Source organism: Histoplasma capsulatum, genomic scaffold (assembly GCF_000149585.1).
Source record: "Histoplasma capsulatum NAm1 scaffold_1 genomic scaffold, whole genome shotgun sequence".
In the NCBI taxonomy this organism is placed as follows: Eukaryota; Fungi; Ascomycota; class Eurotiomycetes; order Onygenales; family Ajellomycetaceae; genus Histoplasma; species Histoplasma mississippiense.
The window spans coordinates 664,890-678,874 of NW_001813982.1; the positions used below are offsets into that span (position 1 = coordinate 664,890).

Here is a 13,985-nt window from a genome sequence, read left to right on the forward strand (position 1 = left end):
AGAGGGCGCGGGGGAAGCGGTGGGAAGATGCGGTGCGGCGAAGGGTTCAGCAAAACGATGGAGATGAACGGAAGAAACAACAGAAGAGGAAGAAGTAAGGAGATGGCGAGAATAGCCAGAAGGGGAAATACGGAATGCTCCGAAGTAGAGGAAAGGCGGGGGCGAAGCGAGGTTATATCAGCGCAGGCCCGTTATTTTACTTTGCCTTTCAAATTTTTTTATTTTATTTTATTTTTTTTTTTTTTTCGCACCCGTTTCAATAATTTTCTATTCATAATCGTTTTTTGCTCAAGTTATGCTGGGCAAGTGGGTGGTTGCAGATGGTCGCAGATGGTCGCATGCAGAGAGGTTTAGGACGGATTGTGGTGGCGGATACGGTATCTCTGTATGCCATACTCGGTACTGTATTTTAAACCAGTCAAATGCAGCCTGCCCTAAGTAGCTTGGCTTCAGTCTGCATGCGATGCCGGGCAAAGGCTGGCCCAGCTGGCTCGTGGGTGGAGTGGAGGCTGTATGGTAAGGTATGGTATGGTACGCCGGATATCAGCTCTTGTATCGCCCAACCCGAGCCCGAGCGGGACTAGATGGACTCGACTAAGGAGTCACCTTGTCAGTCGACGGTGGAGGCCCGGCCAGATGAAGAGGATAGGCCACGAAAAGGAGCAGCAGACGAGATATCCTTTGCCGATGACGACTCCAGGAATCCATATCCGTAAAAGGCTTCAGTCGATATGCAGCTCTCTAAACATGCAATAATAATGCAATTCCTCCGTGGCGAGAAATTTATCTCCAATCCCTTCCTGCGCCGCTGCTGGCACTCAAGGGGCAATACAGCCTCCCCTCGACGGCACATCAGCCCACACCTTGGTGGACAATAAGTATTCGGATAGGTAGATAGGTTTTTGATGAGCTCGGGGTCCCAAGCTTTGTGGATAATCGCAATAACAATGGTTGCAGCTGCCGCGGGTTCTCTAATTGATAGACTCTAGCGGGGATCGATAGTAGTGGTCACATCTTGCTGCAGGTGAAATTACCACCATAGTTTCTGTCCTTCCAGTGGTTGGAAAAATAAATGCGGAAAATCTTTCTGCACGCTCAGATAAACCTTACCGGCGAAACTCTTGAATGTTCTACCGTTGCGGGGCGTGATGCTATTAAGCCTACGGAGTACTCGCATATCAAATGAAAAATGAAAATAAAAATTTCTAGTTTCTGTTTTTTCGCCGATTGTACTCCGTACAGAGTGTGAAGCCATCTACACTGGCTTTCATCCCGTTTCTTCTGGATCGAGTTTGTTCAAGCACTAAGGCCCGAGCATCATATCCAATGCATCCCTAGCCCGTGTTGGAAATTCAAGAAAAGAAAGGCACTTTTTGAGAACCGATGAATGCATTGAACAAGGTAAAATTCATGCAACTTCAACCCCCCCCTCCCTCTCCCAAAAGGTGTCCCAGATCAAGTCTGCATCGGGCGAGCGTCAACCCATGGATCTCGAAATCCCTGTCTTGCGCTTTGCAAGGGCGCCAGACAAGGGCAAAGAAAAGTGGTCAAGGCTTCCGTTTCGAAACATATTGACCGGCTCGTGTAGGAGAATAAGATGTTTTAGTTCAACAAATGGCAGGCGTCAGCGAGGGTATGGACCACCGTGGGACGGAGGGTCGATACTGGGCGGGAAGCGGGTTTACCAGACCTAGCCGGTGAATGGACTCCAATAAGTTCCAGTATCGAAACCTTTTCGAGGACAGGTTCAGCTGATGGTGGGTTGTGTCTTGGAAAGGTTTGGGCATCAGATTCGCCATTCCCCAATGACCCTAAATCCTGTTACTTTGACGAGATCCCTGTTCTGATCGCCGATTGGGTCGAGCCGGTCTCCACCATGATTCCAGGCTTTCTGGAAGAAAACGCCAGGCTACAGCCCGCTAAGCCCACGGACCAGGAGAGCACTGGACATAGCCCGTTCCTGGCATGCACATCATTTTCAACACATCGTCCCGGATTCTTTGTGCACAAGGATAAGCTCCTCGAGAGCTGCAGGGTATCTTTCAATAAAGCGTTGATATGGCGATGGAATGCTCCCTTGCTTTCATTATGGAGCGGTAGTTTGTGCTTTGTACGAGTCATATTTCCTTTTGTGGCCGTCCCGACATTCTGGGCTTGGTCTTGACTTCGATGTCCAGTCGCTCACCACCAACTGTAATTCTCACTCACCCAGGCACTGTTTCAGAATCAGGTGACAATGCCTTCTCCACAATCATCAGCGTTCCAACCTTGGAAGGCTGAGATGCCCCGTGATCTCCAGCGATCTCAAGGGCTCCATTCAGCGGCACAGAAGCTGTGTGTAATTATTACTAGCTAGTCCTGTGAAGTTAGGGGGTCAGCAGTGCCGTCGGCTGCAACAAGCTCTGCCATTTCCACCTGCGCTGGTCAAGCTCAAAAATGGGCTGTTTCTACTGGCCATTCGCTGTCCGATTCGAACAAGAGCTTTGTAGGGCCAAGCGACCAAATGCTGCAGCACACGCGCTGGGAGAAGCAGCTTCAACAGCATGAACAAATCTGAAGCTTATTGTCCAGCTCGCAAAGGTCGCTTTCAACCGGCTCCGTGCGGGAGCTGGAGGAAGGCTGGCGGGTCACAAAGAGACGTCATCTCAACTCTCACCGGCAGATGACACCCTGAATATTTCTTATCATGAGGCAAAGCTGGTCCTGTCATCTGTCATGTTGTTTCTGGCAAATCATGTTGATACTGATCACGCCAGACTCCCTCGGCAATACTATAATCCTGGCTGTGCTCCTAAGTCAACGCCGGGAGGAGCCTCTTTAGCCCGGGTGACATGCATAAATATTTCGAAAATTTCACGTGTATGAACCTGTTCTAAACAGTAATACTGAGTATGTAGAAGAAGCATTCTACTCTCTGGCAGCAGAGGCAAAATAAAAATGCAGCCAGCATTCCATCCGTGTGTCCCCTCTTGGCCTGCCCTGGGCCACAGTGCATACCTGTTCCCCTCAATTTTGCACCAAAATCTCCTTCCAAGAGACGCGACATTTCGCCATCCTCATCGTCGCGCGTCCGGGCGAAACCTCAACGCCCCATGACGCCATGCTGGCTCTGAACTACTTGGACATCCAAGCTGAAAAACTCAACGGACGCGGGATCGCTGTGCATTTGGACCAGTAGTTTTCCCTGGAGACAGGCGTTCTGAAACCACAGCAGTAACATCTTTTCTTTCCAGCGTCGTCCACGGATGAGAACCCTCCCCCCCAAAAAAAAAAAAAAAAAATTGATGCATGCACATTACGTGAGTCATGAATAAATCTGCAGTTTCAGCAGAGCCCGTGTTTTGTTTCATCGCCGCCCTGTCCAGCGTACTGCTTGGCCGGGCGCTATCCCCGTGCATGCAGCAAGACATCACCCAGCCCAGCTGAATCTGAGCCCCCGCCACGACGTCACCTACTGGAGAACACTATAATTTTGACAGCCCGATGATCAGGTAATTATGGGCCCGTGAGGGAGACGATTTTCAAGTTCACATTTTTATCATCCATATGTCGATTTCTTCTTGACGGGCCCACCTTCACCGCCGACCCGGAGATCACTTATTCTCTCAGCGGTGGAGGGGGTTGGGCCATCAGAGATAGACTTCAGAGCTGCTTTCGTCGAAATTCACATCTCCACCACCACCAAATCAATTGTCCTGGCGATATTGGCCATTACTTGACTTTCCATAGCATACCAGATCATCGCAATAACACCGCCCTCCCCAAGGTGAACCAACTTCTCCAATTTTCCCAGAGCTTTCACCGCCTTCTCTTAGGGCGGAATTTCCAAGGCTTGCGCTGTCGGAGAACTACCTTCGTTAGGAGCGTGTCTTTTTTGGGGGAGAGGGGGAGGGCAGTCCCGGTCCGTTCATTGTCCCAGTAGATTAAAGTAATGACGAAAATATATATCACAAGGGCACAGAAGATGAACGTGATATTCTCGCCACACTTTCATTTAATGAAATAGCCCATGAAAATGATTCCGGCATTCATGAAACCCTCATCACCAAGGGGAGAAAAGAAGATGCACAGAAATATGTAGCAGCCTACTGTAGATGTCTCTTGCAGGGCAACGTAAGGATAAGTGCTGACATAGTTTCCTGGTTAGTTTATGAAACTTACACCCGCGGACAGCGACTTTAGCAGTTTCAACAACCCATTCCCCCCTCCACCCAGCTCTTTTTTTTTTATTTTATTTTGGCGTGCTTGACGCGACCTGTGCGGCATCCGAACGAGTTTTCAATGATACACGAGAGCGCGTGACTGTCTCTTAGGCTTCTTAAGTTTCCGAGCTTGCCTTTCGCATGACGCAGACGTCATCTCATCGATGACATGTCTCCGTGAACTTTGGGGGCGAACACCAGGTCAGAATATGGAATCAATTGTTGCCTGTCTTCAAAATTGTGAGAGATGCACAAGGACCCCTTCCTACACGAATTTCCCCACGATGCTACCTACGCGTACGGTTTGTTTCAGGACTCGGGGGGTTTCACCGTTGAGTTTCAAGTTTGGTGATGTGGGTGATGGGAGAGGGACATCTTTGTCGTTTCTTTGCGATGTCCCATCCCAGCCCACGAAGAATTCTTGTTTTAAAATTCCTCCAATGCTTTCCAAGCTAGCTGCAAATATGTGGCCGGGGCTTCGAAACGGTGCGTGCGGATTCCAAGTATATCATATTTACGTGAAGGACCTGCCACCTGTTGTTATGCTTTCGCGGGGAAGCTTCTCTCTGGTTTGATGCAGGGCGACTTTCGCATAACCATTTTCTATCACTCCTTGCATTCGTATGATATGCTAGTGCGCATGCGCACGAAATAGGGGAATCAAATATTGTGCCTTTTGCAAAAGGAACCCGATATTTGTATGGCAGATAAATGTGAAAAAACCTGTGAATGAGCGGCGGGTGACTCTCTATGCAGTGGCTATGACCTTCCTTTCTTCGATGTGCAGGGCGCGGTGTAGGCTTGACACTGTAACAGACTCCTCATACATGTACTTGTTTTTGCGAAAATTTGATGGCACCATGCTATCTATGCCTTAGCTGCCTTAGGGCAACTCCTGTCTCTCTACAGGGAGATGGAGTAGCTGCGACAAATTCGGTTTTTCGGGCACGGGAGAAGAAAGAAAGGCTGAGGACATCCTAACGCAATGCATCTGGTATTTTCAGCTGATCTCATACTTATTATAACATTCGCTTGCATTTTATGTATATTTGCTCTCTCTCTCTCAACGTTTGTTCAGCCCCTATCCCCGATTTTCGCAAGTGGCAAAGGGTACCAGACGCCGAAGAGATGTGGTCAAGTAGGGTAAATCAGCCTTGCGGGGTCCGTGATCGGTTGAATTTACACAATACCGGTCCCTCTAACCATCAATGTCCTGCAGCCTGATGATTAGCACCTGCCGTGTGATCCGGATGGATGTACGGAGTAGGTTATTACATCTTCGCTCGATTGACAAAACGCGGAGAGGCAACTCTGTCGCGGGAATGGGAATTGACAGGCTGAATGCCATGGCGGAAAAAATTGAAGTGAAACTGAGGATGTTCCTTTACGTCGATATGCATGAGGAGACCAAGTGTCCCTTTCGCCCTGGACTCCGGCCGGGAGCGCCAAAAACTAGCCAGCCAGTGCAGGGAATAAGCGTAACTAGCGTCATGTCGCTTTTAGGATTGAAATCGATTTGAATCGATCTCAGCCTTCTATGGGCTTCTAAGCCAGACACTCCCGTATTTCCGATGGTGGTTAACATATCGAAAGGTTTTTTTCCTCAACTAGAATTAATTTTAGTAATTTAGGTAAAAAGGATTTCTCGATCATTATGACTATTAACTACCCATCGATTGATGAATAATGCTACAAGCAAAATTCATCGTTCGAGGTCATTGTTGCTGGTCCTTGCTCACATTGATAAAGATACACCAGAAAAGCCGAATCTCCCTCGGGAAGCGCCCTTGTTATACGAGTAAGAACAGTTGCCCTCCGCAGTTGATCAGGTCTCGATGATATATTCGCTAGTCGAGATTTGCAGCTTGCCTTAGCTTTTAGGATACTATAGAGGTTATTCAAGCTATATATCCTTTTGAAGTCAGAAATTTGACGTTGTGGGATATGGCGATGCTTCTTGGAGAGCTATGAGCTATGAATTCAACTAGACAGAGTAGGTTGAATGAATGTATGTGGAAAAAAATTCAAATCTATCTATGTTTTGTCCTGATAGATATCGACCTTGGATGTCTTGTGCCGAGTTCTGGAATGTCACACTTCCCCAGCAAGATTCCCCGCATATTTAATTCTCCTCTTTTAAACCCATAGATGAAAGTTCCTCAAAGTTTCGCTCAACGCGGAGTGGGAGGAATAAATGCGGATTGCACGCCCGATGATGATCGCCATGGGTGTGTTGTTCTTCTCGCCCAAGTTTTTCGCTCTTCCACCTGGGTAATCATACCAAATATAACCCCCGCAGTAGTTGCCGGTCCATATAGACTTAGTTGACCAAGCTCACATGAACGTTGCATCATTGGCGAGAGGATTAACTATGAGCAAATTCCCGTACTATCCCCATCTTTTTTTAGCCTTCTGGTGATATTACGAGAGCCCTTGGAGTCCGGTTTCGAACCCAGTAAATAAGATATCGGAGCGCTGCTAGGATAGTCAAAATAAGCGGTAGACAGCTCCATGGGCATGCAATCCGTGGTCCGCCGTGTCAACGACCTCCTAGACGACAAATCAACGAAGGTTACGAAGAACCTGCTCATGGCCATTGGGCTAGCTATCGCTCCTAAGTTCTTGAAAAATACTAGAAGCCTCCCCGACAACGGAAGCAAACTTTTTTCGAGTGATTTCGTTGATATGACCAAGAATTTGATCAAGAAGGCCAGCAAGGTACGTGGACCATCGCAAATGAGCACCAAGGATCATGAGCGCTGATATCTTGAAATAGTTGATATTGTAGATGTTCTGCTCGAACAGCTTGGGTCTTCAGCCTGTCGTTGACTGGAATTGACGAGTGACGAGATAAGGATGGTCACAAAACCAGGAGAGAGATCACGAAGCCCAAATACCAGTTCTGAGGTGCCCGAAAAGACCCACAACGCGGTGACAGCATCAACGAACAGCTCCAGGTAATTTGATATTTCTTGCATTTTCCTCTACAGGTTCGGGATGAGGTTGAGCGAACGGTATCTAGATAACGCATAGACCTATCGCTACCACTGTCGTACGATAATATCCATGACTAGCTTGTGCATGGCGACATATCCAATGTAGTTAGGTTATTGAGCAGATATTCAAAGAAGTGAACCTGTGTCTTGATGGATCTTAATTTTTTAAGGAAATCCATTCCCAATCCCGGAAGGTCGACCTGTCGCACATATGCATTTGGCAACCCGTCTACCCGATATTCTGCTATGACCCGTTCCCCCGACCGTCATAATGCGCCTTTCCTCCTCTAACAACATTCTTTCGTCATCTGCGGCTTCTTCAAAAATCATTAACATTCGTAAGTTCCCAGTTGGCACAAGGTCCTTTCGTAACTGGTATTGAGCTATTTCCCAACAGCCCGTAAGCAAGAGCGCCTCGAAAATAGTCCAATTTTGTAGATCGGGAAGATGAGTGGTTCAGGGATATATTCTTTGCAGCCGCCAAAAGGATGTGCCGCAAATATACGACTGCACCAAATTGGTGTATTTTGAGGATGACGTGTAAGATACCCACCTCATCCATTTCTGTATCAACAAGGTCGAGAAGAAGAGCTAAGCTTTACCCTCTCTTTCCCTCTTAATCTTCTGGAAAACCCTCCGCTCGGTCTCTCTCTCTTCTGTCTTCCGCTTCATGAGCTTGTGCAAATTTTCTCTCTTCTCCTCTGCTTCCTTCATCCGTCTTCTTATCTCCCTCGCCATTTCTTCCTGGCCCTTGACAGCAGCGACTGAAGTTGAATATTCCTTTCGCAATGACTGTAGCTGGGCGCGGTACTCGACAGCGTCAAGCGGAGTGCAGGTGATTGGGTGGTAACGATGTGCTGGTAGAGGGTCAGACGGGACGCGAATCTCTGGTAAAAGATGGTGAATTGGCGTCGTGCGTATTTCCGCATCAAGAGGGACAGGCTCTGACGAGTGGCTTGACTGTCCTTCAGGCAGCGCAGGCTCTGGGGGTGGTGATGGTGGTAGCCGGCTCATAGTCGCGACGTGATAAGGTTCGAAAAAAACCCTCCGCCCGTGATTTTGCCCGGTAGGAACACGATGCACTGCACTGGATAGCTCTGTATGTGATCTCAAGGGTTTTCTGCAGTAGATACAATAACAGAAATAGTGATTTGCCATGAATCAGCAAATAGTTCTGGCAAATTCAAAATTCAACACCAACCATGGATCCAGATAAACTAAACAGGCACGTGATGATAGATATAACCTTGACATGAACCCAGAAGGTAAAATACATTGTTTCATCCAACCCTAATGTAATAGTTAGATCAAAGCAAACATTCTCTGTTGTTTATATCTGCGGAATACTGGGGACTGCATATATACAAATCCATGTAAATTATAGGGAAGCAATCACCCGATAGATCTGCTATGTGAAATACACTACCCAAATTGGACAGGCTGCACACACCTCCACAATGCAGGCCTTTGGTGAGCTATTTCAATTTCTCCTTGTCCTGCACAACAATGAGCCAAGATGAAACCCTGGGAATACATGGTGTACTCGGCCAAAACGCTAACCGGCACTCTCACAGTCCCCAAAAACAGGCGGGTAATGATATCTCTCCTCCCCTTGAACTAATGACCACACGCTCACCTCAGTTTAACCACCCTGCAGCCTAAGTTCGAATTTAAATTGCGGGTATGCTTTGATATCCTTATCACCCCGCTATACATGGACTAGAATAACTTATTTATCAAGATAATTGACTTGAATAACATCCCGCTTGTTGTTGGGTTGGCTTACGCGAAATGGCACCTCCCTTCGTCTACTTCAGCTGAGCATCGTGGACAGACAGATAAAGCCGTCATCCAGGACCACCGAGCTTCATGGGACTACGAGAAAGTTCTTCCCGTCAGACTTACTGTGGACCGAAATCAGATGCTCCAGGAATGCGAAATCCATTTCGAGATTTTTCAAGAGTTTAACACCGGTGGTCGCGGGGATAAGCATCTTCTAGGAAATGTTCGACTGAATCTTGCGGAGTACGTAGAGAAGAATGAGGATGGCGAAGGAGTCACTAGGCGGTATTTGATGCAGGACAGCAAAATCAACGGCACCTTGAAGGTTGGGATTGTGATGCATCAGGTCGAGGGAGATACCAACTTTATCACGTAAGTGTCTAACAAGTTTTGGAAAACACCTATTCGACAATATCGCCGAATTGACTCTTTATAGACCCCCTCTCAAAACTGCCATGGTATTTGGTGGGATTGGAGGTTTTATATCCGCGGAACAGGGCGACTTGCAAAACTCGTCCAGTATTCCCTCTATTAATAGCTGGAGCCGAGAAGCTGGCGACCTGCAGGACATGTACCGCCGTTCACTAGCTGCCTCTTGGGCGTGTCGAGCTGGCGAACTCTCTCCTGATCGTTTGATCGAAGATATTTTCGCGGGAGGTGACGGCTGGGAAACAGGTGGCCCCAGTTTAAGGCTAGACGATGATAATGAAGACAGGAGGTCCTTTAGTGATGCCGACTCCCGACGGACAATTCGTGACGGCACGGATGATGGGAGGTCTAAATTATCCTATGGAAGGCATCAAAGAGGCCTCAGTAAAAATAAAGAAAACCTGGAACATTCCGGATATGGGATCCGAGAAAGAACGGGGAGAACCAGGGAAGTTTCTGAGTTCGACCTTCGTGAAGATCTGAGGAGCTGGGAGATTTTTTCCCCTCAGTGATTTATCTCTTCAGCATCCCCCGGAATATGTCTTTTATGGCAGGAATGTGTATGAGTGGACAATATTGATGGGTCTGGGCCAAGTGCCGAACGGGTCTCTAAAGCTCTTCCCATGTGAATTTATAATATAGTACTAAAGGCACGAATGACCTTCATGAACAGCGCGTTCTTGATATGTTGCTGACCTTGATATATAGGTCACTAACCAGCACCACTTTTGTGGCCTGAATATGGTCTACAACACCTTACTTTTACAGTCTGGACTTTCATATACTGAGTTTGGACCTCGAACAAGTGGTAATTCATGTCAAGATTTAACAACTTCTGGCACGATCTCCACGAATTGGGTCGTTGTAAATGTTCATCATGAGTTATCTGACTTCGCGTCGCCCTTTTGCTTGATTTGAAATATTCCTAATCCAGACCAACCTACATACTAGTTTCTCAGTCACATTTAGCAAATCGGTGTATTTTCATAATTACTAGTGCTTGCTCAGTCTTGAGGTGTTTGTATTAGTTTTATTTTAATGATACTGATATGCACATCCCAACGCAAGGTAAAATTTATATGGTATGTCCGTTTACATACACTATGCATAACGTCTCCCTTAGTATTCATCAACACAAAGTTATTGTTGGCGCTACTGGCCTTGAGGTAATCGCCAAAATCACGTGATATTTATTCATCTCGATAAAAAAAGTTTATAGCTTCCATCCGATGGAAGCGTGCCAACTTTTCAGGATGACGTGAACGGAAACACAGGGCCATTCGTCCTATCGTCCCCTCATTACAGATGTTTAAGGCGTCACAAAATGCGGCGGCCTGTCTTCGATGCCAATTTTGTACTCCCCTTTCTCCAAAAGCCCTGACAACTTGCCTCCTCTCCCGCGTATTTGACCTCCGCCAAAACCGATATCATAGCACAACACCCCCGAGTCAACCTGGCGAAAAGCACCCTAAACTATACCCGGTATTGGGTGTCAAAAAGTCGCGCTACCAAAGACATGTTGCGCGTTTGGATGTGCAGACGCTGGGGGAGGTCGGTGAGGTGGTGATACTCAAGGAGAGAGCGAGTCGGCCAAATCAAATGACCGCTCGCAAATTTTCAAGGATACTAGAGAAGGAGACCGATGGCGACGCTCCTTGGGACAATCCGTCTGAGCTCCTGAAAGAGGTAGATAAGTCAAGATTACAATTGGGAGATGCCAAGGAGGTGATCGAAAATATTAACAAGATCCGTGGGAATCACGAGCCTGGAGACAAGCTGGACCGGAATGAATGGCGTAAACTTCGGACGATATTAGAAAACGGGTTTACGGCTAATCAGCTAACCGATTACCACAAACAATTCGAACCACCTTTGAGTTCCTCTGACCAAAACGACGGCTTGACGGGACTTCATTCAGGATGGAGGCCCGGAACGTCACTTTTTCTGGAAATGGACCCTGAAGCCCAAAAACAAACGGCATCCAGGATCGGGAGTCTTGGGAATATGGCCGGCAAGATTGCATTAGCAGAAATGGTATTGCGAGATTGCTGGCAGCTATCTGTTTCGGGTGAGATCGGTCAATTGGACATACATCTGGCCCCCCATGAGATTTTCATGCTTCTATTGCCCGATATCAGTCCTCTCAAAGACCTTGCAATCACCTATGCCGCAAAAATAGATGTTTCACGATCTTTAAATCTTGTGAGAATCACCGCAAATGAAAGCGCCTGCGAACTTGTTCGACAGGGTGTTGTGGGGTTTTTTCCACGGATAATGTCCAGAACAGTAGACCTCCCCACCAGAGGTTTCGTATTCCATGGAAAGAATAGAAGATTTGAGGAGCGATTTTTCCGCTCCATGCAAAAGTCGCTCAATGTATTTTGCTGTAAAGACCAAGGAACAAAGCAGATAAAGATATATTTCGTTTCGGAGATGGAGAAAGAGGCGGACGAGGCGTACCGGAATATTAAAGCCGCAATATCAATGACGGAAGAGGACCAAACCCGCTTTTGCACATATTTTCCAGACACTGAATCGGCGGTTTTGTACTCCGTTTCCTACCAGGAGTTTTTGCCATGGGCTGACCGCCAGAGAGGATGGCTGAGATGGATGAAGCCGCTTTCCGAGGCAAAAACTCCCAGTGGAACTCAATCGGAACCACCACCAGCTCTCATCCGGAAAAGTCGTGGATCTGCTTTCGAGAAAGTATGCAATAGCCTTTTTAAACTGCCAGCTTCACCCACTTGGCGCAGCCCTGGCCAACCTCACATTCGCGAGGTCATTGTTGCTTCCCTTGGAAAATCACTGTTTGCGCACCAACAATCAATGAAACCCGGAAAAATGAAGTTTAAATCCTTCAGTTCTACAACCCCTCGCGCTTTTTGCCCACGAAATATCTCCAATCCGGTGTCCTTCCTCCAAGGGCCTTCCCTCTCTACCCAATGTGGGAAACAGTAACTTTCACCCGAATTCGCCTAACACCTTCAGCTGATAACAAGATCCGCCTTCCACCTATAGAATTAGAGCTCGACATCGTGCCACAGTTCATTCGTGGGCGTCAATCCCTTTTACCAATTCTACGAAAAGCTGCTGCCGTTGTCCATAGGGTGAGTATGGACGTATTACTTCCCGAGACGTCACTAGACCTCCGTTTTAAGAAATTCACACACTATGACCTCCTTCAAGGCCGTAAGCTATCTACCTTATCGCAATCCGAGAAGCAAAGGGCCGATATCTCCAGCATTTCTGAAGTCATTGGAAATCTGGTCTGGGAAGATGCATACAAACAACCGCGTATACCCATTTCTTGTGAACTGACCATCCCACGCAAGTTGGTCATTCAACAATCCTCCGCCGCAACAATAGCAGATTCGCAAGGAATCGGGGAAGGAGAAACAGACTTCGTAACGGGAACATACATGCTTCCTCCTATCCGTTACCTCAGATCGGCTCAAATATCGCGCTTCAACTACAAGGACCTAGAGCTCTGCTACTCACACGTTCACATGGGCCCTGCGCTGCCAGAACACATGATTGACATGTCGATTTCTCTAGGTCGGGATGATAACGAACTTCGCCCGACGCTGTGCCAACCAAACACCCACCTTTCATCCGCTGTTGCGAAGGATAAGTCTAAGGGGTCACTTCAGGCTGCGTTCAAACTATTTTACACCCGCGCTTGCGAGATGGCGTTTGAGCAGAGTGCGGCTGCGGCGAATTATAAGAAGCGGGTTGCAGCCGGGGATGAGTTGGCAGACGTGACCACTTCCGTTGGAGGGGATTACAGACCATACGTCAACCTTGATCCGGAGGACCGATTTAATGAATGGATGGAAAATGGTTCAGAAGGGGAGTCTGAGGACAGGTTTAATCGCAAGGTTCGGAATGGTTCGGAGTAAACCCGGCGTGATGCTGGAGCGCTTTTCAATATCTCATTTCTCCCTTGTGGAGGTACATTTTTATTCTTTTTACCTAGCCTACGAAAGACCACATTGCATTTTCCTAATTTTGCTTGTTCTTTATTTTCGTTGTGTGCTCCTTGTGGTCCTTGGTTATTTAGGCTTAGTGGGTCGCCGGAGCTGTTTAGGCTGCGAATTGTACTGTACACGTACAAAAGGAGGAATTAGCTTTGCGGTTTCGCAAAGGGCGATAGGAATTATAGCCCCATTTCTAAATATTGCTTGTTACTACTCCTATTCTTATTCATATTCCTGTTTAGGTTCTCCTTGGCTATATACAAGTAGGCTTTATGATACCTCATCTGCAGTTATAATACAAAATAAATAAATAAACCTCATATCTCAATAAGGCAGTCCCACATTCTATGTTTTCTGAAATAGGTCTCAAAACAAAACCCAGTTATAGTAGATGGAACTGTCAAAGAACACAAAGAATAGATAGAAGATACATGGCACTTCCTAATCCTCTCAACCATATATCTTCTCTATTCCCACCGGACACCTCCACTAGGGCCATCGCCTATGGCAAAGATAGGATTTGAATCTATGGACGCTCGGTATAGCCTCTTGTGTCCCGAGAGTAATGATTCCGATCATTCAGTGCTTCCTCGCGCAAG

The 13,985-nt window shown here is 47.2% G+C and overlaps 3 protein-coding genes across 3 annotated transcripts; 2 read left to right on the top strand and 1 right to left on the bottom strand.

Annotated features, from left to right (window-relative positions):
• Positions 1–7,789: 7,789 nt before the first annotated feature.
• On the bottom strand, positions 7,790–8,212 carry HCAG_00209 (predicted protein; the record flags this gene model as incomplete). Its single annotated transcript, XM_001543113.1, has 1 exon — positions 7,790–8,212. One exon carries the CDS (start codon positions 8,210–8,212, stop codon positions 7,790–7,792), a length of 423 nt encoding a protein of 140 aa, XP_001543163.1.
• A 443-nt stretch (positions 8,213–8,655) lies between these two features.
• Positions 8,656–10,148, top strand: HCAG_00210 (predicted protein; the record flags this gene model as incomplete). Its single annotated transcript, XM_001543114.1, has 4 exons — positions 8,656–8,668; positions 9,016–9,352; positions 9,417–9,917; positions 10,118–10,148. The coding sequence occupies 4 exons, from the start codon at positions 8,656–8,658 to the stop codon at positions 10,146–10,148; spliced, it is 882 nt and encodes a 293-aa protein (XP_001543164.1).
• Positions 10,149–10,714: 566 nt separating this feature from the next.
• Positions 10,715–13,308, top strand: HCAG_00211 (predicted protein; the record flags this gene model as incomplete). The annotated part of the gene is made up of 2 exons (XM_001543115.1): positions 10,715–12,115; positions 12,409–13,308. The coding sequence occupies 2 exons, from the start codon at positions 10,715–10,717 to the stop codon at positions 13,306–13,308; spliced, it is 2,301 nt and encodes a 766-aa protein (XP_001543165.1).
• Positions 13,309–13,985: the final 677 nt, after the last annotated feature.